The sequence below is a fragment of the Rhinoraja longicauda genome, chromosome 6 (genome assembly GCF_053455715.1).
Source record: "Rhinoraja longicauda isolate Sanriku21f chromosome 6, sRhiLon1.1, whole genome shotgun sequence".
Taxonomy (NCBI): Eukaryota; Metazoa; Chordata; class Chondrichthyes; order Rajiformes; family Arhynchobatidae; genus Rhinoraja; species Rhinoraja longicauda.
In genome coordinates this window covers 7,609,079-7,636,582 of record NC_135958.1, presented here as the reverse complement: position 1 = coordinate 7,636,582, position 27,504 = coordinate 7,609,079, and the positions used below count along the sequence as shown (strand labels likewise).

The following is a 27,504-nucleotide window of genomic DNA, read 5'->3' as shown; positions in this document are numbered from 1 at the left end:
TGCAATTCCTTGTGTCTACTCTTAACATTTTGTTTTTGCTTTAAGTTGGTACTTTTGAAGTCATAATTAGATAGTGTTTCCTCACGGAATACACAAGGTGTTTTCAGAAGCCAACAATTGTCTAAGATTGCTGTTGCTGAACCATTAGTGTATGTAGTAATGTTCTTTGTGATGTCACAGAGCTCTATCCTTTTAACAATCCATTTAGGACAGTACAATATTTGTCAGCAATCTGTTTAGTGGATGATACAATTGACATCTGAAGGCAGAGTTTCTTTCATGTATGTATTGGCATTTTTCAAGAATAAAGTAGAAACTAAATACAGGAAAAAAATTAAAGTCAGAATATTTGTGTCGGCTTTCTTTTGAACATTTGTTAACCCCTAATGATTGAGATGAATGACTGAGAAAGATTTTACGTGATAAAACTGCCTGGAAGGTAGAGAGGCACTGTTTCCTCTGAAAAAGTGTTACAAGGGAGGGAGAATTTAAATATCAAGGGTCTTTCACCCAAGGGTAGTAAATCTGTACGGTCCAATGGACGGTTACGGTCACGAGGAAATGAGATTCATCCGTCTCTCTTAGACAAGGAAATTAAGGAATGTGGAATAAATGTAGTTAAATAAGCTAATGATATGGATGGCTTTTGATTTAACTTTTGTTTTAAGCATGGTAGAAGAAGCTTGAAATACTCATCTATTTGTTCTTAGGATTGTGACATTGCTTGAAATGTAATGGAATCCAGTGAAATTATGAGTTTGTGTTGGCAATATCATATATCAAACAACAAACAGAATGACAATTGCAGCTGTCATAATATTTGGGACAGACTACAACAGTAATAATTTTGAAATTATATTTTGTCTAAGAAAGGTCTTTAACTTTAAATGTACTTGATATCCTGAAAAACATTATCTAATTATCTATTTTCTATCATAAGAAAACATGTTCTTATAATGAATGGCTTCAGTATGTTTTTGCCTTTCCACTATATTATAATAAATGATTTGCATCTGATACATTTGTCAATTGGAATCAAAATTGGATATTTTTGACACAAACTGCCATGTCATAAATTGACAATTGTAAAAGCACTTCAGAACCTAAAAATTGTTGATTGTTAACCTGTTGAAGATGCTCACTGTTCTGTCCTTTTTTCAGATAATTCAGAAACCAGGTCTTTCAAACAAAGTTTTGAATCAAGAGCGTGTCATGAAAAATTCTCTTCAAATATAAGTAACAGATCAAAGAATAAAGGTAGGAGTGGCTTTCTGTTCTATTCCACACCCTGAAGCATCCACCTTCAAATGCCATGACAAGTGACGTTGGGAGAAGATTTAGTTCTGGCCTCTACCTGGTGGATAGAAATGACTTATTTCCCGAAGGGCTTATTCATAAATGGCATGTGTTTTGGGTAATTAGTAGATTGAGGGATGTTTTTTGCCATGGAAAGTGGTGGAGATGTAAAACTCAGTGCCTTAAATCGTGCTATCATGTTTAACAAGTGCTTGGATGTGCAGGTGCCCAAACCTGCAAGGCTACAATGTGCAGGAAGGAGCAGCAGATGGTAGATTATACTGAAGATAGACACAAAATGCTGGAGTAACACAGCGGGCGGGATAGGCAGGAAGGAACTGCAGATTCTGGTTTAAACCGAAGATAGACACAAAAAGCTGGAGTAACCCAGTGGGGCAGGCAGTATCTCTGGAGAGAAGGAATGGATGATGTTTCGGATCTGAAGAAGGGTCTCGAACCGAAACGTTACCCATTCCTTCTCTCCAGAGACCCGCTGAGTTACTCAGAAATGGAGTTACTCAGAAATGTGTCTATGAAAAGGAATAGGTGATGTTTGGGTCGGATCGGAGTCTGAAGAAGGTTTTTGACCTGAAACGTCACCCATTTATTTTCTCCAGAGATGCTGTCTGACTCGCTAAGTTACTCCAGCATTTTGTGTCTACCTTTGATACAAACTCACATCTGCAGTTCTTTCAACTCTCTGATAATTTACTGTTCAGTTTTCTGCAAAACCCAGTGGGTTGGCAATATATGGAGTGCATTTTTTGACTCGCTGCGTGCAGACTCTTTAAACTTAATAGATGCACAAAGCATTTACAAAATGTTCAAATGTTTTCAAAAATGGTTAACAGGTGTAAATGTGTTAATAATGGATGAATCATTTGCTCTATATTTAAAAAGAGAATCAACAGATCTATACTCTGAAACAATGTAAAATTAGTATACCAATTTAAGCACTCAAATAAAATTGCATAATGTTTTTTAACTTATCAAATGAATCATTTAATTAGATTGGCAATGCTATAGAATGATCATAGTTTTGTTCTTCTATGTTAACAGAGCATGTTCTTGTAATGAATGGCTTCCGTATGGTTTTCCAATTCCCTTTCCATTTTTAGCAGTTTTAGAGTCAAACAGCGTGGAAACAGGTCCTTTGTTCCAACCTGTCCACACTGACCACATGCCCCATCTACACTGGTCCCACATGCCTGTGTTTGGCCTGTATTCCTCTAAACCTATCCTATCCATGCATCTGTCTAAATGTTTCTTAAATGTTGCGATAATACCTGCCTCAGCTACTTCCTCCAGCAGCTTGTTCCGTACACCCATTACCCTTTGTGTAAAAAGGTACCCCTCAGATTCCTATTGAATCTTTCTCCCCTCACTTTAAACCTATGTCCTCTGTTTTTGTTTCTACCTTGTTCCTTCCAAAGTCAAGTACATCCAGTAAATCTTTACTGATTATTCTTGATCTTATAAGACAATAACTGCAGATGCTGGTACAAATCAAAGGTATTTAGTCACAAAATGCTGGAGTAACTCAGCAGGTCAGGCAGCATTTCAGGAGAGAAGGAATGGGTGACGTTTCGGGTCGAGACCCTTCTTCAGACTGATGTCAGGGGGGGCGGGACAAAGGAAGGATATAGGTGGAGACAGGAAGATAGAGGGAGATCTGGGAAGGGGAGGGGAAGAGAGGGACAAAGGAACTATCTAAAGTGGGAGAAGTCGATGTTCATACCAATGATCTTTATCATTGTTCTACATGTTACTCACAAATGGAAATGTGTTGCGTTTTAATATAGGATTTAACTTTGTCATTGGCAGGGCTTGTTTCACAACTGGGAAAATCTCCAGGCCATAATCTGAGCCGATCAGAGTTACGCTGCACGTTAAATGGCACATCGGTTGATCCACAAACAAAATCCAAAAGTACATGGTATATCGATGAAGGTACTGAACATAGCATCACCAGAGTTTATCTGCACATTGGGGGTGGAACAGTAACACACCATTTTGTGCTGCTATCGTAAATATCTCCAGTGACCGAGGTTAGATCTTGACCTCTGTGGAGTCTGCGTGTCTATTTCTTCTCGGTGCTCAGATTTCATCCTAGTGCACGGTGGCGCAGCAGTAGAGTTGCTGACTTTCAGCGCCTGAGACCTGGGTTTGATCCTGACTATGGGTGCTGTCTGTGCGGAGTTTGTGCGTTCTCCCTGTGACCGTGTAGGTTTTCTTCCGATGCTCCGGTTTCCTCCCACATTCCAAAGACGTGCGGATTTGTTGGTTAATTGGCTTCTATAAATTGCCCCTGGGGTGCATGACATGGGACTAGTGTACGGGTGATCGATGGTCGGTGTGGACTTGGTGGGCCAACAGGCCAGTGTCCACACTGTTTCTCTAAACATAAACAAAGATAAATATCATGCAAATGCTGGTTGGTAGTTTAATTGGACCCTTTGGGGAGGAAATCTGTTGTTCTTAACATAAATTATCTAGTTTACATACGGCTCCAGATTCACATCAATGCAATTGATCCTTAACTGCCAAAGCAAGCTGCTAATGTTTTATTCAAAACATAAATAAAAAATTATGTTTTGAATAAAACAATCTGGCATTAACTTGGGCTCCTGGCTTGACAAAGAGACACCTGGCCCATTCAAACCCAAGATAGCCATTTACATCGAGTGCCTGTCAACAACTGGGAGAGGTGTCTCATCACATTGACTATTATTCTCACAGTATCATATCTTTCAAATGTATTTTTCTGACGTACTTTCATATTCACTTCTTTGAAGGCTACTATTGAATTTGCTTTCATCACTTGTTTAACAATGCACCTCAGCTCACAATAACAAAGTATTAATAGATTTCTTTGTGTTGTGCTAGTTCCTGGTTCTTTTATATTATCTTAAATTGCTGACCTTTCTGTTATCTCAGGATTTTTGTTCAGGCAGTCGGAGGTTGTGTTATCCTTATCGAAGATAGACACAAAATGCTGGAGTAACTCTGCGGGTCAGGCAGCATCTCTGAGAGAGAAGGAACGGGTGAAGTTTATTGGTTTGGAACCTTTCTTGAGACTTTCCGACCCGAAACGTCACCTATTCCTTCTCTCCAGAGATGCTGCCTGGCCCGCTGAGTTACTGCTGCACTTTGTGTCTATTTCCGGTATAAACTGGCATCTACAGTTCATGTCCTGTACTTATCTTTGCATATTATTCAATTATTCACATTTTCTTCACTACAACTAAATACTGATTCACATCAAAACCATATTTCACAATTGTTCCACAGCTTCATTGTTTTTATTGAAAATATTACAATACATTGTAAGATACTTTTCTTTCATCTTTTTAAGGTGAAGATTCAGCAAAATCACTAGTGGATACGCAACCAAACTTGAGTCAGTCGCCACCCACATCGTCGGCTCAAGCCTCGCTTTCAAATGAAAACAAATTTCATTCCTTGCCCTTCAGCCTCACCAAAAAGCCAAGTGTAAATGGAAGCATTGGCCATCCCCTCTCCTTGTCTGTTCAATCAGTAATGATGGACGTGAACACCAGTGCTAGTCAAGATACTGAAGTCGTGAGAGTGCCATTCAAAGAACAGCCCGGTTTGGAGGAGGGTTCCTTGGTACAAGTAAAGGAAAATCCTCCTCTGTACGGAGTGATTCGCTGGATTGGTCAGCCTCTTGGAGTTAATGAGCAGATTGCTGGACTTGAACTTGTAAGTAGAATGGACATAATCTTATTGCAAAATTGGTGAGGCAGATCATGCTCTAGCCTGGACCTGCTTCCTTGGGAAGATTGCACAAACCCACCCTCTGCATCCAAGAAGCAGTCTGCATGGCAGAATCGCTCTAGGTAGTGACTAAGCCCTGGGCGTTGGACTTTGCTCTGGAACTTGACATGGTGGCTATTAACTGCTCAACATTGTCAATGGTACTTTATTGTCATGTGTACCTAGGTGAAATTCTCCTTTTGCATCCAGTTCAGTGACAACCCTACTACACTTTGGGCACAACCATGCCAAGCATAACAGTGTAAGGTAGTAGAATAGAACTGAGCAATACAATATATCTTTATTGTCATTGTACAGGGGTACAACGAGATTGGGATACAACGAGATTGGGAGCCATGTTTTAGGTGCCATCTTGTACCTTACAAGTCCAAAATTAAAAATAAATGTTGAGTCTTAGCTTGGCCATAAAGGCCCGTTGTCATGACGACAGCACTGGGTCATCGTTGCAGCGGTCAGGCTGGCTTGGCGATGTGTCGATGTCCTCCTCCACCGTTCCGAGTATTAGAAATTAATTAATTAAAAGCATGAAGTGAAATGACTAAAGATCTTTTTCCACAGGGACGGTGGCTCCATTTGCGTGCCATTCATCCCTGCTTTAATATTGATGGACTAAAAGCAAAAATGCATCTTTACAAATTATCCCCGAGGCGTAGGATAAAATATGTGTACTCAGTGAGCTGAAGGGTCTGTTTCCATGCTGCATCTCAAAACTAAATTAAACTAAACTAATTAATCTAAACTAAAAGCACACTTTGCATCAGGAAAATGGCTTTTCTGTCAGTGAACTACTCCAAAGAACTGCATTGGAGTGTAGAAACAAGGAACTGTAGATGTTGGTTAATACAGAAAAGTGCCGGAGTAACTCAGTGGATCAGGCAGCATCTATGGCTTCAAAATTCGCAACGCTTCTATCCTGTCTGACGCTTTCTGCTTTTATCTCTGGCCTTTGTTTCAACCATCTGTCATTCATAGAAACATAGAAACATAGAAAATAGGTGCAGGAGTAGGCCATTCGGCCCTTCGAGCCTGCACCGCCATTCAATATGGTCATGGCTGATCATCCAGCTCAGTAACCTGTACCTGCCTTCTCTCCATACCCCCTGATCCCTTTAGCCACAAGGGCCACATCTAACTCCCTCTTAAATATAGCCAATGAACTGGCCTCAACTACCTTCTGTGGCAGAGAATTCACCCCCTCCCTTGCCTATGTCCATCTATTGTCTACCATGCTTTGTCCTGCCTCTCCCTACTTTCAGCTGTTTTCTCCCCCCTCCCTCCACAATCAGTTTGAAGAAGGGTTTTAACCCAAAACGCCATCTACCCATGTTCTCCATCCAGAGATGCGGCCTGACCTGCTGAGTTACTTAAGTACTTTTGTTTCCTTTGCATGGGGGTGTCAATCTAGATTTTTATGCTCAAGACACGAGAGTAGGACATGGATCAACAGCCATCTGACTGAGAGTTGAGGCAATTTTCACTGAGTGAACTCCTCGATATTTTTGAGCCGAAAACTGATCAGAATTCCCAATCGATTGTCAGCAGTCGATAAATACAACTCCCACAGTTATAAGCAAAGATATTAGAGGAGCAAGATGAGCCACTCCATTGAAATCACCTATACTGAAGTGTAGTACGCAAAGGAGCGTAACGCCCACCATTTTAGTGGGCAATACCTGCCGTTCGCTATGCCACTCGCAGTGTAATCAGTGTTTTGGGGGAACAGTATGTGTGATGATACCATAAAAATGCAGAATATATCTCATCCATCAATTCACAGATTTTTGTTATTTTTCTTTAAAAATGTTTCTGCAAGTTTCTGCCTACTAAAATGGTGCCGTGACGTGCTACGGTTTTTAGGGTCGAGTGGTCTATCCTATCTTTGTTTATATGAGTGGAGCTGCTGCTGTTCTTAATTTAAGATATGATGGTTCTACATTCTTGTCTTTATTCAGGAAGAGGAAAGTGCGGGCTGCACGGACGGCACTTTCAAAGGAGTACGGTACTTTGCATGTGCTTCAAAGAAGGCGTTATTTGTCAAGCTTAAAAGCTGCCGACCTGATTCAAGATTCGCATCGTTGTCTCATCACTCCAATCAAATTGAAAGATGCAATTCAATTGGTATTGTTTTTGGGTGTAATTTTGTCTTTCCATTGCGCAAGTTTTTCCCGTGTCTTTCGACGTTTCCAGTCAATATTTCTTCTTTGTGCGCTCTCTATAATGCCGTGTCATCTCTCACTGATTCAGATCAAGCTACCCGACTAGATTCATTTTAACAGTTATTTTTCGTGTTAAATTTTTTTTTAAACACGCCATGGAATAGACAATAGTGTTCTATTTGTCACATATGCAACTGCAGAGTGAAATTCATTTTGCATATAGTATCAATGCGGGTACTGACAATTTTGGCGCCATTATTCAAAGTCCGGTCGGCACCGCGCGCTCGATATATTTGAGCAGTTCCTGCAAACCTCTCTTTGCCCGGCCAACTCTGTATCCCGGGGCGCCTCGTGCAGCCTACCTGAAAATGCTGGAGGCATTACCCCAGTTCAACCTCCTACCAGCCCTTGCTCCTCGCGTCCAATTTACACTAATTTAACTATGTCTGCTCACTAAATTGTTCTTTAAATTCACAAAAGGACACAAAGTGCTGGAGTAACTCAGCAGGTCAGGCAGCATCTCTGGAGAACATGGATAGGCAAGGTTTGCTTTGAGACCCTGCTTCAGCCTGGAGAAGGATCTCGACCCAAAACGTGACCTATCCATGATCTCCAGAGATGCTACCAGACTTGCTCCAATAAAAAAGCTCTTCACTGTACCTCGGTAAACTAAACTAAACACTTTGTGTCCTTTTGTATATTAACCAGCATCTGCAGTTCCTTGCTTCTAAACTCTGTTCTTTAAATACGCTAAATTCCATGCTATGCATTTCTTGTTTATCAGAAATGCTGAAAAAATTGCTTGCTTGTTTTTGTTTCAGCATTTGGTGGATACCGAAGTGAAGTGGTTAAAGAAAACACTCCTCCAAAGATGGAGAAGGAAGGTTTAGCCATAATGGTTGGAAAGAAAAAGGGCATTCAAGGGCATTACAATTCTTGTTATTTAGACTCCACTTTGTTCTGGTAAGCATTTGCAAACATATTTGCAGTATGCGGTTCTGAACTTGAAGTGCGACTTCCTCCTGACCTAGTTTCTCATTCATGTTCATAAGTTAGAAGAGCAGAATTAGGCCATTTGCCCCATAAATTCTGCTCCACTATTCAATCATGGCTGATCTATGATTCCCTCTCAACCCCCTTCCCCAGCCTTCTTCCCATAACCCTCGACACCCGTACTAATGAAGAATTTGTCAATCTCCGCCTTAAACATATCAACTGACTTGGCCTCCACAGCTGCCTGCACCAATGAATTCCACAGTTTCACCACCCTCTTACTTAAAAAATTCCTCCATCTCCATTCTAAAGGCACGTCCTTTTATTCCGAGGCTGTGACCTCTGGTCCTAGACTCTCCCACTAGTGGAAACGTCCTCTCCACATCCACTCTATCCCGGCCTCCCACTATTCAGTAAGTTTCAGAGGTCCCCCCCTCATCCTTCTGAACTCTAGCGAGTACAGACCCAGTGCCGTTAAACGCTCATCACATGATAACCCAATCATTCTGAGATTGCATGGGCAAATATGACATCTTTATTGTCATCACCCAATCCTTCTATCCTGGTCGATTTATTCACAAAATGCTGGAGTAACTCAGCAGGTCAGGCAGCATTTCGGGAGAGAAGGAATGGGTGACGTTTCGGGTCGAGACCCTTCTTCAGCATTTTGTGAATAAATCGATTTGTACCAGCATCTGCAGTTATTTTCTCATACTTCTATCCTGGTCCTCAGATTGGAAGGACATTAACCAAAGAACATTGTGATGGTGGGGTGGCAGAGGCAGAGATACAGGTTATTGTACATGTGGGGAAAAGATTAACCTCAGTAATATGTGACACATTCATAGCTGAAACAGGAAACTATATGGAGTGATGCTGAAATCGTAAATACTTCCTCATGATTTAATATTTATTTTCTCCACAGTATGTTTGCTTTTAGTTCGGTATTGGATACTGTACTGCTTAGGCCTAAAGAAAAGGATGATGTTGAATTTTATAGTGAAACGCAAGATTTGCTCAGGACAGAAATAGTCAATCCTTTGAGAAAGTAAGTGCAGCCTATTTTCATGCCCTTCATGTCTTAAACTTAATGTAGAAATATTTATAGAAACCTAATTGAACTACTTTGCATTCCAGAAATAATTGAAGCCTAAAACAGAACTGTCTGTCTAGGGAGGGCATGTTTGGGGACAGCACAGTGGCACAGCGGTAGAGCTGCTGCCTTACAGCGCAAGGGATCCAGGTTCGATCCTGATCTCAGATGCTGTCTGTGTGGATTTTGTACGTTCACCCTGTGGGTTTTCTCCGGGTTCTCCGGTTTCCTCCCGCATTGCAAAGACGTGCTGGTTTGTAAGTTAATTGGCCTCTGCAAATTGCCCCCAGTGTGTAGGTTGCGAAGTTTGGGATAACTAGTATATGGGTGATCGATGGTCGGCGTGGATTCGATGGGCCAAATGGCCTGTTTCCATCCTGTGCCTCTAAACTAAAACCAAAATCTTAATTGACATGGGATCACGAGCAAATGCAAACTGCTGAGGAACGTTAACTTGAAAATATGTTTTTGTTCCTTGGGAAAGTAAAAAATATCCAGTAGAGTGACAGTTTCTGTCACAGAATGTGATTTCTAAATTTTCGTAAACTTTTTAAACTTGTTCCCAATGTTGGGGGAGTCCAAAACCAGGGGCCACAGTTGAAGAATAAGGGGTAGGCCATTTAGAACGGAGATGAGGAAAAACCTTTTCAGTCAGAAAGTTGTAAATCTGTGGAATTCTCTGCCTCAGAAGGCAGTGGAGGCCAATTCTCTAAATGCATTCAAGAGAGAGCTAGATAGAGCTCTTAAGGATAGCGGAGTCAGGGGATATGGGGAGAAGGCAGGAACGGGGTACTGATTGAGAATGATCAGCCATGATCACATTGAATGGCGGTGCTGGCTCAAAGGGCCGAATGGTCTACTCCTGTACCTATTGTCTATGGTCTATTGTCTAAAATCATGTAGGATTTGGATTATTTGAAGAGACCATTCTATTTCTTTTTGCCATGTGATACGGTGTGCTGCAGTCCTTAATTGATACCCAAAACATTCTCTTCTCCCTCATAGTCATGGCTATGTATCTGCTACTAAAATAATGAAACTTCGAAGAATTCTTGAAAAGGTTGAGGCAGCTTCAGGATTTACCTCAGAAGAGAAAGGTGTGTCAGATTTTGTATTTTAATGGTGTGTGTGTGTGTCTGTCAATAGATGTATAGTTTGTTTAAAATTAGAGGTTCAGTGGAGTATCTATCTCTAGGATTCATTGAGTGTATTCTATTGCAACAACGGAGCAATTTTAAGAAAAGGAATAGGTGACGTTTCGGGTCGAAACCCTTCTTCAGACTTTCAGACAGCCCGAAACGTCACCTATTAGTTTTCTCCAGAGATGCTGCCTGACCCACTGAGTTACTCCAGCATTTTGTGCCTATCTTCGGTGTAAACCAGCATCTGCAGTTCCTTTCTACACATTTTCAAAGGGCTACCTCTACACTGCAGCAGTGTTGAATTCGATAACGAACTCACAAGGAACTGCAGATGCTGGAATCTTGAGCAAGACACAAGGTGCTGGAGGAACTCGGCGGATCAGGCCATATCCGTGGAAGGGATGGACGCATGACCGATGGACTAACGGAGCGGGGGGGGGGGGGGGGGGGGGAGAGAAAGCTGCATTTCTCCCCAGAAATGCAGCTTTCTCCCCCCCCCCCCACTCCGTTAGTCTGAAGAAGGGCTCCAACGTCATCAGTCTTTTCCCTCCGCAGATGCTGCCTGACCCGCTGAGTTCTTCCTGCACTTTGTGTTTTGCTTTGAAATCTAGGATTTTTTTTCCCATTTGACATAAGCTTCACAATATTTTAAGTAGTTTGTTAAACTGTTATGAAACTATTATGTAACATTTTATACATTGCATTGTGATTTTGCTCTTATCTTTGAAAGTATTTCCTTGCATCAGATCTATATTCAGATTAGTTCATTGTCACATACACTAGGGTGCAATTAAATTCCTTGTTCTCATGAAGCTCATAGAGTACCCGGAATAAATGTTATAGATACAATGAAGAATGCAAAACAGCAAAGTGGTACAAAGATTGGCGTCTGTTATCCTTGAAAATATTTCCTTGGTTCTGCTCCTGATTCACAAGTGGTCCAAACATCCCAAACTCATTTCTCAACCAATTGAATTTTTGCTTCAAGAACACATTTTAGATTCACAATGTGCCAGTCACTGTCATTCAGACTCACAGTAAAATTTCCATGATTTGTCTTTATCTTTGTTGGCCAGAATCAATCTCAGAGGTCTTCCTATGGTGCAATGCACTGTAATTCTGCAGCTTTGTGCTTTGAATTTATTCACTAGGCACTTGGTTGAGATATTTAAAATTTTAAGTATTTCCATCAAAGTCAAGATTTGATTCAAACTGCCCTAGAAATGTAGAAGGTCACAAAGTGCTGGAGTAACTCAGCGGGCCAGGCAGCATCTGTAGAGATAGAAAGCCACAAAGTGCTGGAGTAACTCAGCGGGCCAGGCAGCATCTGTCGAGATAGAAAGCCACAAAGTGCTGGAGTAACTCAGCGGGTCAGGCAGCATCCCTGGAGGTACATTTGCAAGTACTACCGCACTAGAGCAACATTTAAGGAACATTTAGGCAGGTACATGGATAGGACGGGTTTAGAGAGACATATGGACCAAAAGCAGGCAGGTGGGGCATGTAGATGGAGCATGTTGGCTGGCATGGGCAAGTTGGGCCAAAAGTCTTTTTTCCGTGCTGTATGACTCTGTGACACTATAAATATTTATGTGATGGTCATTTGGGTAATTACTGACATGTACATACTGAATTGCAGAGTCTAACTGCATTAAAATATGCCAATTAAATAATAGATTTTGTGCGTTAATGTGCGTTGATCACCTCACCTACTTTGCAACATGTTTTATAGATCCTGAAGAATTTCTCAACATCCTGTTTCATCACATATTGAAAGTCGAGCCTTTGTTAAAAATCAGGTAAGCGCATTTGTATCAGTATCAGACTTTGGATTCATCATTATATGTTAGAGTTTTCTGCTTCGGCACTCCTCCACCATTTTTGATACAAAAAAAAAGGCTAAATTGCTTAGGCCTAAACAAAAGGATGATGTTAATTTGCTCAGAACAGAAACAGTCTATGTTTGGAGTAGATAAGTAGAATTTAAAAGCTCAGTGTTTTGATCACTTACATGTGCAATTATAGCAGCACATTGGTTGAGTTTTTCCCATCCCTTTCTGATATACAGGTGCATTTGATAAAAAGTCAACAAATGTACTTGTCTGTAGTATTTTCATATTCCAAATTTCTAAACATGCCTGATGAAACATGTACAGCGCAAACATTGTGGGCCGAAGGGCCCGTTCCTGTGCTGTGCTGTTCCCTATGCTGTCACCATTTAATCACTCAGCAAATGTGTCAACAAATTTGAAAGGCAGTTTAAATGTGTGGAGCCTCGGGATATGAATGAAATCCTAAAGGAATTGATCTCATTCGGTATTTACCAAGGAGAAGGATGTGGTTGAATATGTTGTATGTTGAAAGACTGGAGCGACTAGGCTTGTATACACTGGAATTTAGAAGGATGAGAGGAGATCTTATCGAAACGTATAAGATTATTAAGGGGTTGGACACGTTAGAGGCAGGAAACATGTTCCCAATGTTGGGGGAGTCCAGAACAAGGGGCCACAGTTTAAGAATAAGGGGTAGGCCATTTAGAACTGAGATGAGGAAAAACTTTTTCAGTCAGAGAGTTATGAATCTGTGGAATTCTCTGCCTCAGAAGGCAGTGGAGGCCAATTCTCTGAATGCATTCAAGAGAGAGCTAGATAGAGCTCTTAAGGATAGCGGAGTCAGGGGGTATGGGGAGAAGGCAGGAATGGGTACTGATTGAGAATGATCAGCCATGATCACATTGAATGGCGGTGCTGGCTCGAAGGGCCGAATGGCCTCATCCTGCACCTATTGTCTATTGAGGCTGGAGATTATAGGGAGCGATATACCAATATTCTGGAGCACAGTGGTAGAGCTGCTGCCTCACAATACCAGTGACCCGGGTTCGATCCCGACCTTGCCTGCTGTCTGTCGGGAGTTTGCATGTTCTTCCTGTGACCACCGGGTGCGCCGGTTTCCTTCCACATCCCAAACACATGTGGGTTTGCAGGTTATTTGGCCTCTGTAAATTGCCTCCGTGGTCACACGGTGAACATACAAACTCCGTACAGACAAGCGCCCGTAGTCAGGATGGAGCCCAGGTCTCTGGCGCTGTGAGGCAGCAACTCTACTACCGTGCCACCCCGACTTCTTCTTCCTTTTGGTGTGATGACACTACAGGCAGTGTAGACGTCCGCAAAGTAACTAATGGATAGCCCAACATCAAACATTATAATGGAGTTAAATAGTAACTTCACCTAAAGATCACAGGTAGTTTGGGCAAATCACTGAAACTCCAGCTGTTTACATCATTTAAATTGCAAGGTATGCCAAATGATTCCATTTTTGAAGTGGTCATTGGTTTTTTTTTCTATTTCTTTCTAATAGATCGGCAGGGCAAAAAGTACAAGACTGTTTCTTTTACCAAATATTCATGGATAAAAACGAAGATGTTGGTGTCCCTACAATTCAGCAGTTGCTTGAGTGGTCGTTTATTACCAGTGATCTTAAATTTGCTGAGGTGAAACACGTTTAATTTTTAAAAAATAACTCAAAATGTCTGACTGTGAAAATGCAGTTGTAATTTGGGATGTATCGAGGTAATAAAGTGATCATGAGGCAAAGATCACCAAGCCAGAGGCGATTATTCAGTCCTTGGAGTTGCACTAATAGCACGCTGCTGGTCAGAGGGATAATTGGAATTTAGAAGGATGAGAGGAGATCTTATCGAAACGTATAAGATTATTAAGGGGATGGACACGTTAGAGGCAGGAAACATGTTCCCAATGTTAGGGGAGTCCAGAACAAGGGGCCACAGTTTAAGAATAAGGGGTAGGCCATTCAACTTTTTCAGTCAGAGAGTGGTGAAGGTGTGGAATTCTCTGCCTCAGAAGGCAGTGGAGGCCAGTTCGTTGGATGCTTTCAAGAGAGAGCTGGATAGAGCTCTTAAGGATAGCGGAGTGAGGGGGTATGGGGAGAAGGCAGGAACGGGGTACTGATTGAGAGCGATCAGCCATGATCGCATTGAATGGCGGTGCTGGCTCAAAGGGCTGAATGGCCTACTCCTGCACCTATTGTCTATTGTCTATGAGGAAAAACTTTTTCAGTCAGAGAGTTGTGAATCTGTGGAATTCTCTGCCTCAGAAGGCAGTGGAGGCCAATTCTCTGAATGCATTCAAGAGAGAGCTAGATAGAGCTCCTAAGGATAGCGGAGTCAGGGGGTATGGGGAGAAGGCAGGAACGGGGTACTGATTGAGAATGATCAGCCATGATCACATTGAATGGCGGTGCGTACAGGCTCGAAGGGCCGAATGGCCTCCTCCTGCACCTATTGTCTATAATTGTAAATTATTATCCTTTGCTTCCTGCCTAGTTCCAGTTGCTCAACGTTGCGAGAGTCATGTTGCTAGTAGTTACCCACAGAATGACCTCTGGCAAAACCCAGAGCCCGCTTTGGTTTGTGACTCATATTACAGGTCCACCGCTGATTTTCTGGCACCCTTGGTTCCAGAGCACTTGCTGGATTATCCGTTTTGCCGGACCAACAGAGGTCACGGGCTCCGAGAGGAGCCGAACAGTACCGGCACGGTCCACCTGGACTGCCAGGGAGCCAAGATACTGGCCCTGGAAGTCGGCGATGGGAACGGATCTGCCGGCTCCAGCCGTGCTGGAGTTCTAGAGCCCTGTATGGAAAATGCCCGGAAGTATTCATGTGGCACAGAATGTACAGTCCAGGGTATGGCTTAACAAAAGGAGCTGATCGTTGTGGTGGATAGAGGGGGGGGGGAGTCAAAAGCTATCATGAAATCAGGAACTTTTGTCCATTATGACCTAAAATTATTGGCTCACTGCCAGAGGAGGTAGTTGAGGCAGGTACTATAACAGCATTTAAAAAAAAATTTGGACTGGGACAGGAAAGGTTTAGAGGGATATGGGCCAAACTTGAGCAGGTGGGACAGTGTTGATGGGTCATCTAAGTTGTCATGGACAGGTTGAGCCGAAGGGCCTGTTTTTGTGCTGAATGACTCTTGACCATGACTCTTTTGGATATGTCCTCTGTTTGATGTAATAGCGTTCTCCTGTCCACTTCATGACAATCTACCATGTCTGCGGTTGCCATTAATTGCACTAGTAATGTGGTAAATAATTAGACCCTTTGGCTCCTTTCAGCACTTGCATCGTGCAGTAGGCCTGAATGATGCAAGGTGTGCGGACGATGTGGGCTGTCTGTGCTCTCGCTGTCTGACCACAATCCCACACACACCTACTGTGGTCTCTCTACCTCTGTTGCTCTCTCCCTCCCTCAGTTCCTCCCTTATTTCTCTTCTCACTTTCCAGCCCCTTTACTCTCCCGTTGACCTTAATGCTTTTTTTGCTCAACACCCTCTCACTGCACCTCTTCCACTCGTCTCAACGGCCAGGTCACCCAAGTCCTGTGAACTCAAGTCTTCCTCTTGCCCCACTCCCCCAGAACCCAAACTAGGCTTTCCTGCAGAAGACCCCTGCCTGGTTCTGGCTGCTCAGTGTGGTGGACACAGTGAACACGGTGCTAGTGTTTGCCAAAGGGTGACCTCTGGCAAAACCCATAGATCTCTGGTTTGCTCCAATGTTAGATACAAAAAGCTGGAGTAACTCAGCAGGTCAGACAGCATCTCTGGAGAAAAGGAATAGGTGACGTTTCAGGTCGAGACCCTTCTTCAGACCTGCCTGACCCGCTGAGTTATTCCAGCTTTTTGTGTCTATCTTTGGTTTAAACCAGCATCTGCAGTTCCTTCCTACACATTACTCCAAAGTTGTATCTTTGTTGTGTCCTTTATCCTTTATCTGTCACGGCTTGATTGTATTCAAGTATAGTCTTTTACTTTGACTGGATAGCACAATCAAAAGCTTTTCACAGTATCTCGGTACACGTGACAATATGAAACTAAACTAAACGAAAAAATCATGAGAACTGCAGTTTGAAGAAGGGTCCTGATCCAAAATGTCACCCATCATTTTTTCCTCCAGAGATGCTGCCTGATCCAGCACGTTGTGCCTATCTTTGGTAAGAACCACTGATGTGGACAGGAGTTGCTTCCTCGTGAAAATTGTTAACCAGCACCTGTATAAAATAAAGTATCTTCCGGGAGAAATCTCATTCTGCTTTGTGAATTTTAAACAGTATTAAAGCAATTATTTACATATTTTTCTTGTATAAAAACTGAACTTCTTCCAGTGAGTAAAAAGAAGGCACTTAGAAATTAAAGTGAGGAAGTTTGAACTGATCATCCCCGACCTGAAGCGTCACCCATCCATGTTCTCCAGAGATGCTGCCTGACCCGCTGAATTACTCCAGCACTCTGTGAAGCGTCACCTATCCATGTTCTCCAGAGATGCTGCCTGACCCGCTGAGTTACTCCAGCACTCTGTGTCTTTTTTTGTGAACCAGCATCTACAGTTCCTGGCGTCTCCCTCCACAGATGCTGCCTGACCCGCTGAGTCCCTCCAGCAGCTTGCCTCATACTGAGGAAATGGAAAGTTTTTGAATGACCTGACCACACCACATGATCGTGCTTAATAGAGTATAATATCTTATTTAAACAACTGGATTGTCAATTTAATGGAATTTAAGTTTACTTTGAGGATTTGAAGGTTAGCATAAATAACTAAAAAACTTGATAAGATTCATTTTTTCCTTAAGGCACCTTCATGTCTCATAGTTCAGATGCCACGATTTGGTAAAGATTTCAAGATGTTTAAGAAGATATTTCCAACTTTGGAATTGGATATCACTGATTTATTAGAAGACAGTGAGTAATATTTATTCTATTTCTGTTTGCTTTTCAAATTCATTTATTATTGTTATGAACCAGGAAGTGCCCTTTTTAGCTTTTCCTGTTTATGTTTAAAGTTAGAACTGTCTGCTATTTTTATATTAGTCAGCCAAGTGTTTCTGAATATAACTCATATGTCATATTTAATGTAACGTTGACATTTATGACTCCTTTTTAAGTGTTGTCGGCTTTGAAGAAGCCTAACCATTACTGAAATATGGCCTCGGTACTTTCCATTACATAATAGTTTGGCTGATTAGAATCAATAATCTAAAGAAAGCTCTGACCTTTGAGTCACAGATTTGTATCTTGTAGTTTTGCAGTTTGGCTGTTTTGGTTTGGTTCAGTTTCGAGATACAGTGTGGAAACAGGCCCTTTGACCCGCCGAGTCTGTGCCGACCAGCAATCACCTGCACACTAGTGCTATCCTAAAGAGTAGAGGCAATTTACAGAAGCCAATTAACCTGCATGTCTTTGGAGTGTGGATGAAAACCAGCACACCCGGTAAAAACACATGGTGTCACAGGGAGAACGTACAAACTCCGTACAGACAGCACCCGAGGTCAGGATCGAACTCGGGTCTCTGGCGCTGTAAGGCAGCAACTCTACCACTGCGCCACCGTGCCGCCCCAATTATTTATTCTTGCTGTGCCCAGTTTCCTATTTTAACCCTGCAGCTTTGTGTTATTTTGACTTAATAGATGCAGCGAACATTTCTCACTTAACCTCTGTATTCCCTTTATATCCAGGAGTCTGGACAATACGCATCTATAGTTGAAGATAGACACAAAAAGCTGGAGTAACTCAGCGGGACAGGCAGCATCTCTGGAGAGAAGGAATGGGTGACTTTGGGTTGAGACCCTTCTGAAGTCACTTCAGCATTTTGTGTCTGTCTTCGATGTAAACCAGCATCTGCAGTTCTTTCCTACACATATCTCTAGTTATTGTCGCAGTTTTGATGAACTCGTGTTCAGCAACATCATCATTAAAACAATGGGATCAGGCCAATATAACATTACTGGCTGTTAAATTTTCATTTGAGACATTGAAAAATTTCCAGCAAAACTTTACATTTGATCTGGCTCAGTCTACCACAAGTACTGACCATCAAAGGGATCAATAGGAGGCGTTGCCTCAAAAAGACAGGCAGTATCATCAAGGACCTACACCACCCTGGCCACGCTCTTATTTCATTCCTGCCATTGGGAAGAAGGTATAAGCCTCTGAAAACCATGACCTCCTAGTTCAGGAACAGCTTCTGCTCAACATTGATCAGGCTAATGAACACTACACAACAATAGTTTAGTTTCAGTTTAGTTTAGTTTATTGTCTTATCGAAACGTATAAGATTATTAAGGGGTTGGACACGTTAGAGGCAGGAAACATGTTCCCAATGTTGGGGGAGTCCAGAACAAGGGGCCACAGTTTAAGAATAAGGGGTAGGCCATTTAGAACTGAGATGAGGAAAAACTTTTTCAGTCAGAGAGTTGTGAATCTGTGGAATTCTCTGCCTCAGAAGGCAGTGGAGGCCAATTCTCTGAATGCATTCAAGAGAGAGCGAGATAGAGCTCTTAAGGATAGCGGAGTCAGGAGGTATGGGGAGAAGGCAGGAACGGGGTACTGATTGAGAATGATCAGCCATGATCACATTGAATGGCGGTGCTGGCTCGAAGGGCCGAATGGTCTCCTCCTGCACCTATTGTCTATTGTCTAAGTGTACCAAGATACAGTGAAAAGCGTTTGTTGCGTGCTAACCAGTCCAGTAAGATAAATACATGATTACAATCGAGCCATCCGCAGAGTACAGATGCATGATAAAGTCGGATAACATTTAATGCAAGATGAAGTCCAGTAAGTCTGATTAAAGATCTCCGATGAGGTAGATAGTAGCACAGGTCTGCACTCTCATTGCCAGTTAAACTATGAACTATAAATTGTCTTGGGGACTTAGGGCTTTAAAAAGAAATTGAGCTTTTTTTTGCTTATTATGTTATCTATAAATACTATGTTTACAGATCTGTTATACTGCTGCAAGTAAGAATTTAATTGTTCCTTTTTCGGTACAAATTACATTTAAACACACTTGATATTTCGGATTTCCCTTTGAGTTAGTTTTACTATATTTTAAAGTTGATTGTGTTACTGTAATTGTTTTGTGGTCAATCATCTTTGACCGGATGCTTTGGTGACAGAGATAATCTGTTGTCTACTAGGTTTTGAGAGAGAGTTGATATTTCTTGTATAAAAGAGAGGGCTCTTGGAGGCAGTGAAAATAATTGTAATTGTTTCATAAGCAGTTGCAGCTGCAGTATTATTGACAGCCTCTTGAGGGAGTAAAGCTTTGCAAGAAGCCCAATTGTCCACATTCCTCTGCATACAACGCACTTCAACAGTGAAAACCCTCATTATTTCCCACGGAGAAGGTGAACTATCAACTCTTCCTCCCTCCCTCCCTCTCTTTTTAAAATTGATTTCTTTAACTGCTCTACAGTTTTAAATGTTTTCAATTTAGTGTACCATTTTCCCCATTAAAAGTCAACATATTCAAGTGGTCAGTGTCCACTTGAACCTCTGAACATCGCAGTGTGCTGCCATCTAAAGTTAGTCTCTTAAAACAGCAACCCCATCACCCATAATGAGTCGAATTATGAATACTTCATTATATTTACGAATTCCACATTGATTTGAATTATGAATTCTTGGCTGATTTGAATTATGAATTTGACAAAGTTATGAATTATGTGTTGGTTTAAATTATGAATTCTGCTTTGATTTGAATTATGAATTCTACATTGATTTCAATTATGGATTTGACAATGATTTGAATTATGAATTCTACTTTGATTTAAATTATGAATACTACATTGATTTCAATTATAGATTTGATAATGATTTGAATTATGAGTTCTACATTGATTCGAATTATGGAATTGACAATGATTTGAATTATGAATTCTACACTGATTTCAATTATGGATTTGACAATGATTTGAATTATGAATTCTACATTGATTTCAATTATGGATTTGATAATGATTTGAATTATGAATTCTACATTGATTTCAATTTTGAAATCTACATTTTGAATTATGAAATGTACATTGATTTGAAAGTGTGAATTCTATATGGATGTGGCATTCACAGCAGGACCTAGTGAGACCAGTTGCTCAAGTAGTGTGCCTAGTAGGTAGAAGGATTGATGGGAAACCATGGGAAAGGATTTACACCCACTAATTGTAACAAAATGGTTTAAAAATAAGAAGGTTGATAATGTTGCCTTTCTATATTTTAGCTCCGCGAGACTGTCGAATCTGTGGAGGTCTTGCACTTTATGAATGCAAAGAATGTTATAATGACATTGATATAACTGCTGGAAAAATTAAGCAATTCTGCAAAGCTTGCACAACCCAGGTACATATATTAAATTTAAAAATTCTATTTAAGAATAGAACTGATTTTTTTTCTGTTTTTTTTTTTTCAGTGGTTTTGTTAATGTTCTTTAGACAATGAATCGCTTCCTTACCCATTTACCTAAATGCGATTCCGGTCCCATATCAACATAATTGACTAAACGGTTCCTCTTTCGAGGACGGATACGCCCCTTGTTTGCACGGGTCTTTTTAGTGTTTAGTTTTAGAGATATAGTGCGGAAACAGACCCTTTGGCCCACCGAGTCCACACCGACTAGCGATCGCCGTACACTAACACTCTCTGACACACACCAGGGACAATTTACACTTACACCAAGCCAATTGACCTACATACCTGTACGTCTTTGGAGTGTGAGAGGAAACCGAAGATCTCGGAGAAAACCCACGCGGTCACGGGGAGAACGTACAAACTCCGTACAGACAGCGCCCGTGATCGGGATCGATCCCAGATCACCGGCGCTGTAAGGCAGCAACTCTACTGCTGCGCCACCGTGGTCACCCTATGAAGGTTGATGCTCAGTGATGCTCAGATTAAGTTAATAATCAGTTATTCATTATTTATCATTATAATTTATTATAATATATATTTATAATATAATCAATAATTATTAAGTTAATAATAAGGAAAAAAAGAATTGACCGTTGAACTTTTCCTCCCTCTCTAATGCTTGGCATGAAGATGTTTGCATTAGTTTCAATGATACTTTATTGTCACATGTACCTAGGTACAATGCAATTATTAGTTTAGTTTAGAGATACAGCACGGAAACAGGCCCTTCGGCCCATCTAGTCCACGCGACCAGCGAACACCCCGTACACTAGCACTATCCTACACACTGTACATGTTTGGAGTGTGCTCGGGAGGAAACCGGAGAAGTCATGGGGGGAACGTACAAACTCCATACAGACAGCACCTATAGTCAGATCGAACCCGTGTTTCTGGCGCTGTTAAGGCAGCAACTCTGCCGCTGTGCCGCCGTACCGTACACAGTGTCGCCACGTTTAGAACATAGAAAATAGGTGCAGGAGTAGGCCATTCAGCCCTTTTTAGCCATTCAATATGATCATGGCTGATCATCCAAAATCAATACCCCATTCCTCTTTTCTCCCAATATCCCTTGATTCATAAGAGCCCTAAGAGCTATATCTAACTCTCTCTTAAATACATCAACGATTTGTGGTGTCGACAAAGTTACAGAAGTACTCGTTAGAGTTCCTCTTCATTCTTGACTGCCCACCCTCCGCCAGTTACCTCTTTGTTCTCGGCGCCTCCCCTTTGTTCTCAACCCGACTATGCTCTCCTTAGCATGTCCTCGGCCCCATTGCCTCTCCGTGGCCCGACCGCCTCTGCTCTCCTCTCCGCAGCCCTTCCTCGGCCAGCCTCCCCGGTCTGCTCTTGCGCGGCTCGCCGGGAGCTTCCCTGACTATTCGGCCGTTTCTCGTGTCGCCGTTGATGCAGTTTGCTTTGTTCCAGGTACATCTCCATCCAAAGAGACAAGGACACGAGCAGAGGAAAGTGACTCTGCCAGAGCAGATGGCGGACTATGCCTGGAGGCAATGCTGCATGCCCAGGCAGAAGATGAAACTGTTTGCAGTGCTCTGCATAGAAACCAGTCACTATGTGGCTTTTGTCAAATATGGCCCGGATGACTCTGCTTGGTTGTTTTTTGACAGCATGGCTGATCGGGACGGTACGGCAAAACTTCCATCACCTGTGCCATTTTTGAGCCGTTGAACTTTCACGCTGCGTGTTAGCTGCTGTTGTGATCATAAGCCGTAGTAGCAGAATTTGGCCATTTGACCCATCGTTTCTGCTCTACCATTCGATCATGGCTGATCTATCTTTCCCTCTCGTCCCCATTCTCCTGTCTTCTCCCGTAACCTTTGACACCCTTACTAATCAAGAACCTGTCAATCTCTGCATTAAAAATATCCATTGACTTGGCCTCCACAGCCGTCTGTGGCAATGAATTCCACAGATTCACCACCCTCTGGCTAAAGAGATTCCATCTAATTTCTAATGGTACGTCCTGTATATAACTCCCATTTCTAAAGGTATGTCCAGTATACAACTCCCATTTCTAAAGGTATATCCAGTAAATAACTCCCATTTCTAATGGTACGTCCAATATATAACTCCCATTTCTAATGGTACGTCCAGTATATAACTCCCATTTCTAAAGATACATCCTGTATAGAACTCCCATTAGGGTCTTGTGCTGTGTCTTGTGCTAGAAGCTACGTGTATCCTGAGCTCTTTTCCACAGCATTTGAGTTAAGGGTAATCTGCAAGTGAGTTTCACATTATACATTTTACAAAATCAAATATAGATTTGGAGATGTTGAGTGTTTTTAATTTGTCTTTTGTTTGTTCACAGGTGGGCAGAATGGTTACAATATCCCTCAGGTGATTCAGTGCCCTGAGATAGGGGAGTACTTGAAAATGTCACCAGAAAAGCTGCACGGATTGGATCCGAAGAGCATCCAAGGGTTTGCAAGGAGGCTGCTTTGCGATGCGTACATGTGCATGTACCAAAGTCCGGCGATGAGTTTGTACAAATAGTCTGCAACCATTTTAAGTCTTGGAAGCAACCCCATCATCTAATTTATTATTGTTTAAAGAATGTTTGAGTTGCGTAAAATAAAGTGGGAGCATGGCAATAACTTTTTACCGTAGAGTATGTCTGCCATTTCTTAAAATGTCCGCCAATTGTACGTAAAAGTAGGAGTTCTTTTAAAGACAAAGTGACAATGTGTAAATAATTTTACTTCATTTAGTTTTGGAAATGTCTCTGGATACTAACCTGTTAATGAATCCCACTCCTTTATTGCTCTGTAAGATCTACCGTTGGAAACACCTTTATCACCCACATGTCATTTGGGTGTGAGCTGATTGTGTCATTGAAATGCTGTTGTCTATGTGGCAAATGTTGCTCGGTATGAATCTTGCATTTCAGCAAATATGTTGAATTTACTGCCAGTCTGATGGCTCCATTTGTTTTTCTCGCTAAGAGCTTGTTTTCTTTTGTTTCATTTGAATCTCCTGTGTTTCCTGATTCTTCCTGTTTTATGAATTTCTGATTTTTTCCCTTTGTTTTTGCCCTTAAAAATATTATATATGCAGAAAACCTGATAAAACTGCAAATGTGCTTTGTTTGAAAGTTGATTGTATTTTTGTAATCTTGAGCTTTGAGGGAAAAGAAATAGTTGTGTGAAAATTATGGCCCATAACAGCACTGACCTAAGTATATATTTTTGGTATAGTTTATATTTTGGTCTTGTCATTTGTACTTGAGGCTTAACGAATTGGATCCTTAAATTTACTAATGCAGTAAATTTCAGTGGTAAGGCTGATCTTGGCTTTTAAAGTATAATCATCTCAATCTTTGCTGTGCACAAAGCACTTTTCCTTTAGTGTTCTATTGTGTTATGTCAGCACCATCTGATGGACAAACTGAATGAAGGAAAGTGGAGGAAAAAATAAGGGTGATTCGGCCTACGAATTGCATTTCTTAAACAGGTGTAGGAAGGAACCGCAGGTGCTGGTTTATACCGAAGATAGACACAAAATGCCCAAGTAACTCAGCAGGTCAGGCAGCATCTCTGGAGAAACGTTGTAGGTGATGTTTTCGGTCTGGACCCTTCTTCAGACTGAAAGAGAGATGGCCAGAACAAATCAGGGCCGGCAACAGGTGACCTTAGGAAGGGTGGAGTCCATAATGGCCCATTGTTAGTTGGCAAAGATGTGCTCACGAGAGAGATACAAGCATGCGAACAATGGAACTAGTAGAACGAGGGTTGGGAGAGATGGGGGGGGGGGGAATGCTGACATTACTTGACGCATTTATCCACTGGATAACAGCTGATCTGTGAATTCAGAAAAGCGATATATATATATATATATATATATATATATATATATATCCCCCTCCCACCCACTCTATCCCCCTCAACCCCCTTATCCTCCCTCCTCCCCGCCCCCTCCCTCCCTAGGAGATAAATTTAAACTTTAAAATGTGAATAACTTTAAAAATATAACACCGATTTCAATGAAACTTCTTCCATTAGCACCAAAGGGACGACGGTGAGTAAGGTGGGCCAAAAATTGTCACGCTATCGTGCACCGTTTTGGCTGTAGTTCAGGAACAAACAAACAAACAAACGAGAGTTTTAGTATATAGATGAAACGATTAGTCTCAAAGGCTTTTAGCCTGACTCCAGATGAGAATGTTTAATTAGTATTTTCGGCATACTTTTATATTGACATACTACCTGAAAAGAAATAACTGGAATTAACAGTGTCCGTTGTGTTAATGTAACGGCCTTTTAAGGTGGAATATGATATTGGCTCATGGCCTTCATGATTGGTGATTCAGTCGCGTTTGGTTTAGTGCTAAACACACTGTTAGAAAATGTAGCATTGTTTCCAGCCCAGAGAAAGTGGGCACTGGAAATTTCTTTGGGGACCTGTGTTTACCCAACAAGATTACACGCTTTGCTGTGTTTTTCTGTCCGGGTTGTTTGTTGAGCAGTGCAGAGTACAGTATAGAAGATCTGTGGATAATGGTAGTCTGACTTGTCAATGTGACTTGTCTCATGTTGTCAAGCTGGAAAGGGGGGTACAGATTGGCACAGAGAAGATTTACGAGGATGTTGCCAGGACTAGAGGGCCTGAGCTACAGGGTGAGATTGAGTAGGCTGGGACTCTGTTCCCTGGGGCGCAGGGAGGATGAGGGTTGATCTTATAGAGGTGAAAAAAATCATGAGAGGAATAGATCGGGCAGACGCAGAGTCTCTTGTCCAGAGTAGCTGAATCGAGGACCAGAGGAGATAGGTTTAAGGTGAAGGGGAAAAGATTTAATAGGAATCTGAGGTATAGCTTTTTCACACAAAGGGTGGTGGGTGTATGGAACAAGCTGCCAGAGGAGGTAGTTGAGGCAGGGACTATCCCAACGTTTAAGAAGCAGTTAGACAAGTACATGGATAGGACAGGTTTGGAAGGATATGGATCATATGCAGGCAGGTGGGACTCGTATAGCTGGGGCCTGTTGGCCGGTGTGGGCAAGTTGGGCCAAAGGGCCTGTTCCCACACTTATGACTCTGACTTTCATTGTTTTACTTTGTGGATACAAGCAGCTGGTGCAATTGAGGCAGCTAAAAAATGGCAAAGAAATAGACTAGATCATGAATCTTCGACATATTTAAAATTATGAAAGGCATAGATAGGGTAGACTGTCGGAACCTTTTTATCCAGGATGGAAAGATCAAATTAGTACTTGAGGGCATAGCTTTAAGGTGAGAGTGGGCGAGGTTTAAAGGTGATGTGCGGGCAAGTTTTTTTACACAGAGGGTGATGCGTGCTTGGGCCACGCTGCCAAGGGTGGTGGTTGAGGCAGATATGATAGTGGATCGGCCCGTGGATATGGTGGAATATGGGTTATGTGCGGGTAGATCAGAGGTGGTCTTGTCATGTTTGGCACCGACATTGTGGGCCAAAGGGCCTGTCGTTGTGCTGTACTGTTCTACGTGCTATGTTCCATGTACAAGTGTATCGGTGTTTGCTGGGCGGAGCGGACTCGGTGGGCCGAAGGACCTGTTTCCATGTTTTTTCACTGAATTCGACTCCAGATTTAATTAATTTATCTCAAATTTACCAACGATAGTGATGGCATTTAAACTCATGACTTTGGCCTTGTTTCTAGACCTCTGAAAACTAGCCGAGTCATTTAGTATGAGAAAATAACTGCAGATGCTGGTACAAATCGATTTATTCACAAAATGCTGGAGTAACTCAGCAGGTCAGGCAGCATCTCGGGAGAGAAGGAATGGGTGACTTTTCGGGTCGAGACCCTTCTTCAGTCTGAACAAGGGTCTCGACCCGAAACGTCACCCATTCCTTCTCTCCCGAGATGCTGCCTGACCTGCTGAGTTACTCCAGCATTTTGTGAATAAATCGAGTCATTCAGCATCTTTACTTTCATACTCCAAAATTAAGCATATGTTAAATATGGCTACTAGTTTCAAATTGTAATGCTGGTTGCTATTCTCAAAGACACACCATTGGAAAAACCCTATGTTTTAATGTAGTTTCCTCTCCTTCCATCCGTTTCTCCCCTCTCTCCTCTAAACCCCAGCACATGTTGACTGTTCATTCAAGTTTATTCATGTCCGAGTCCTAATTGCAGCAATTCCCCTCAGTGCACAAACTAACTTTTTTTATTAAGCAGAGAATTGCCGGCATTTCTGCATCGCTCTTCAGAGGCCAGAGTGAAATTAACTTGGCATGATGCTTGGCACAAACAGTGTGGGCAGAAGGGCTCGTTCCTGTGCTGTACTGTTCTATGTTGTGTCTTATATTGGGAGCATGGACTAACTTGCAGTGTGTGTGTGTGTCCCCCATCTCCATGCTTGCTGCACAGTGTACCGAGGGCAACGCGTTCATTTCAAGCAATGCTGTGTGTGGCCAGGCAAAGCTCTTGGAGCTGACTCTTATCTTTTCACAGTTCAGATAGTGGAAAAAGTAAGCGATGCTCCAACTCTGAGAACTTGATCAAACCTGCTGCGCCATCAGCATTCTGACAGGTCGTGACAAATTAACAGGAGCTTTGAACGAAACAAAAAAACATGCTCACACTGTCGGAAGTGCAAAGACATGATGTATCTAGGGTCCTTCCTTGCACCTACTCTTTTGCACCTGTCATTTGGTACTTCATCAGTTCGTACCTGCTCTGCTAATTTGTATTAACTCTTTAAAACAATATGCTCCTTGTTTGAATAAACCAGTCACGCATCTTTGCACTTTCTGCCTTT

The 27,504-nt window shown here is 42.0% G+C and overlaps 1 protein-coding gene across 1 annotated transcript in view; it reads left to right on the top strand.

Moving 5' to 3' along the window:
• Nucleotides 1-26,493, top strand: part of cyld (cylindromatosis (turban tumor syndrome)) — a 40,707-nt gene extending 14,214 nt beyond the window's left edge. Inside the window, exons 5-17 of the mRNA XM_078400399.1 lie at nucleotides 1,162-1,257; nucleotides 3,121-3,246; nucleotides 4,652-5,019; nucleotides 7,047-7,212; nucleotides 8,072-8,213; nucleotides 9,169-9,291; nucleotides 10,342-10,433; nucleotides 12,211-12,277; nucleotides 13,839-13,971; nucleotides 17,131-17,239; nucleotides 20,556-20,674; nucleotides 22,169-22,385; nucleotides 23,073-26,493. Coding sequence (XP_078256525.1) covers nucleotides 1,162-1,257; nucleotides 3,121-3,246; nucleotides 4,652-5,019; nucleotides 7,047-7,212; nucleotides 8,072-8,213; nucleotides 9,169-9,291; nucleotides 10,342-10,433; nucleotides 12,211-12,277; nucleotides 13,839-13,971; nucleotides 17,131-17,239; nucleotides 20,556-20,674; nucleotides 22,169-22,385; nucleotides 23,073-23,257 — 1,943 coding nt within the window. The 3' untranslated portion in view covers nucleotides 23,258-26,493. The remainder of the gene's footprint in view (nucleotides 1-1,161; nucleotides 1,258-3,120; nucleotides 3,247-4,651; nucleotides 5,020-7,046; nucleotides 7,213-8,071; nucleotides 8,214-9,168; nucleotides 9,292-10,341; nucleotides 10,434-12,210; nucleotides 12,278-13,838; nucleotides 13,972-17,130; nucleotides 17,240-20,555; nucleotides 20,675-22,168; nucleotides 22,386-23,072) is intronic.
• The last annotated feature ends 1,011 nt before the right edge of the window (nucleotides 26,494-27,504 follow it).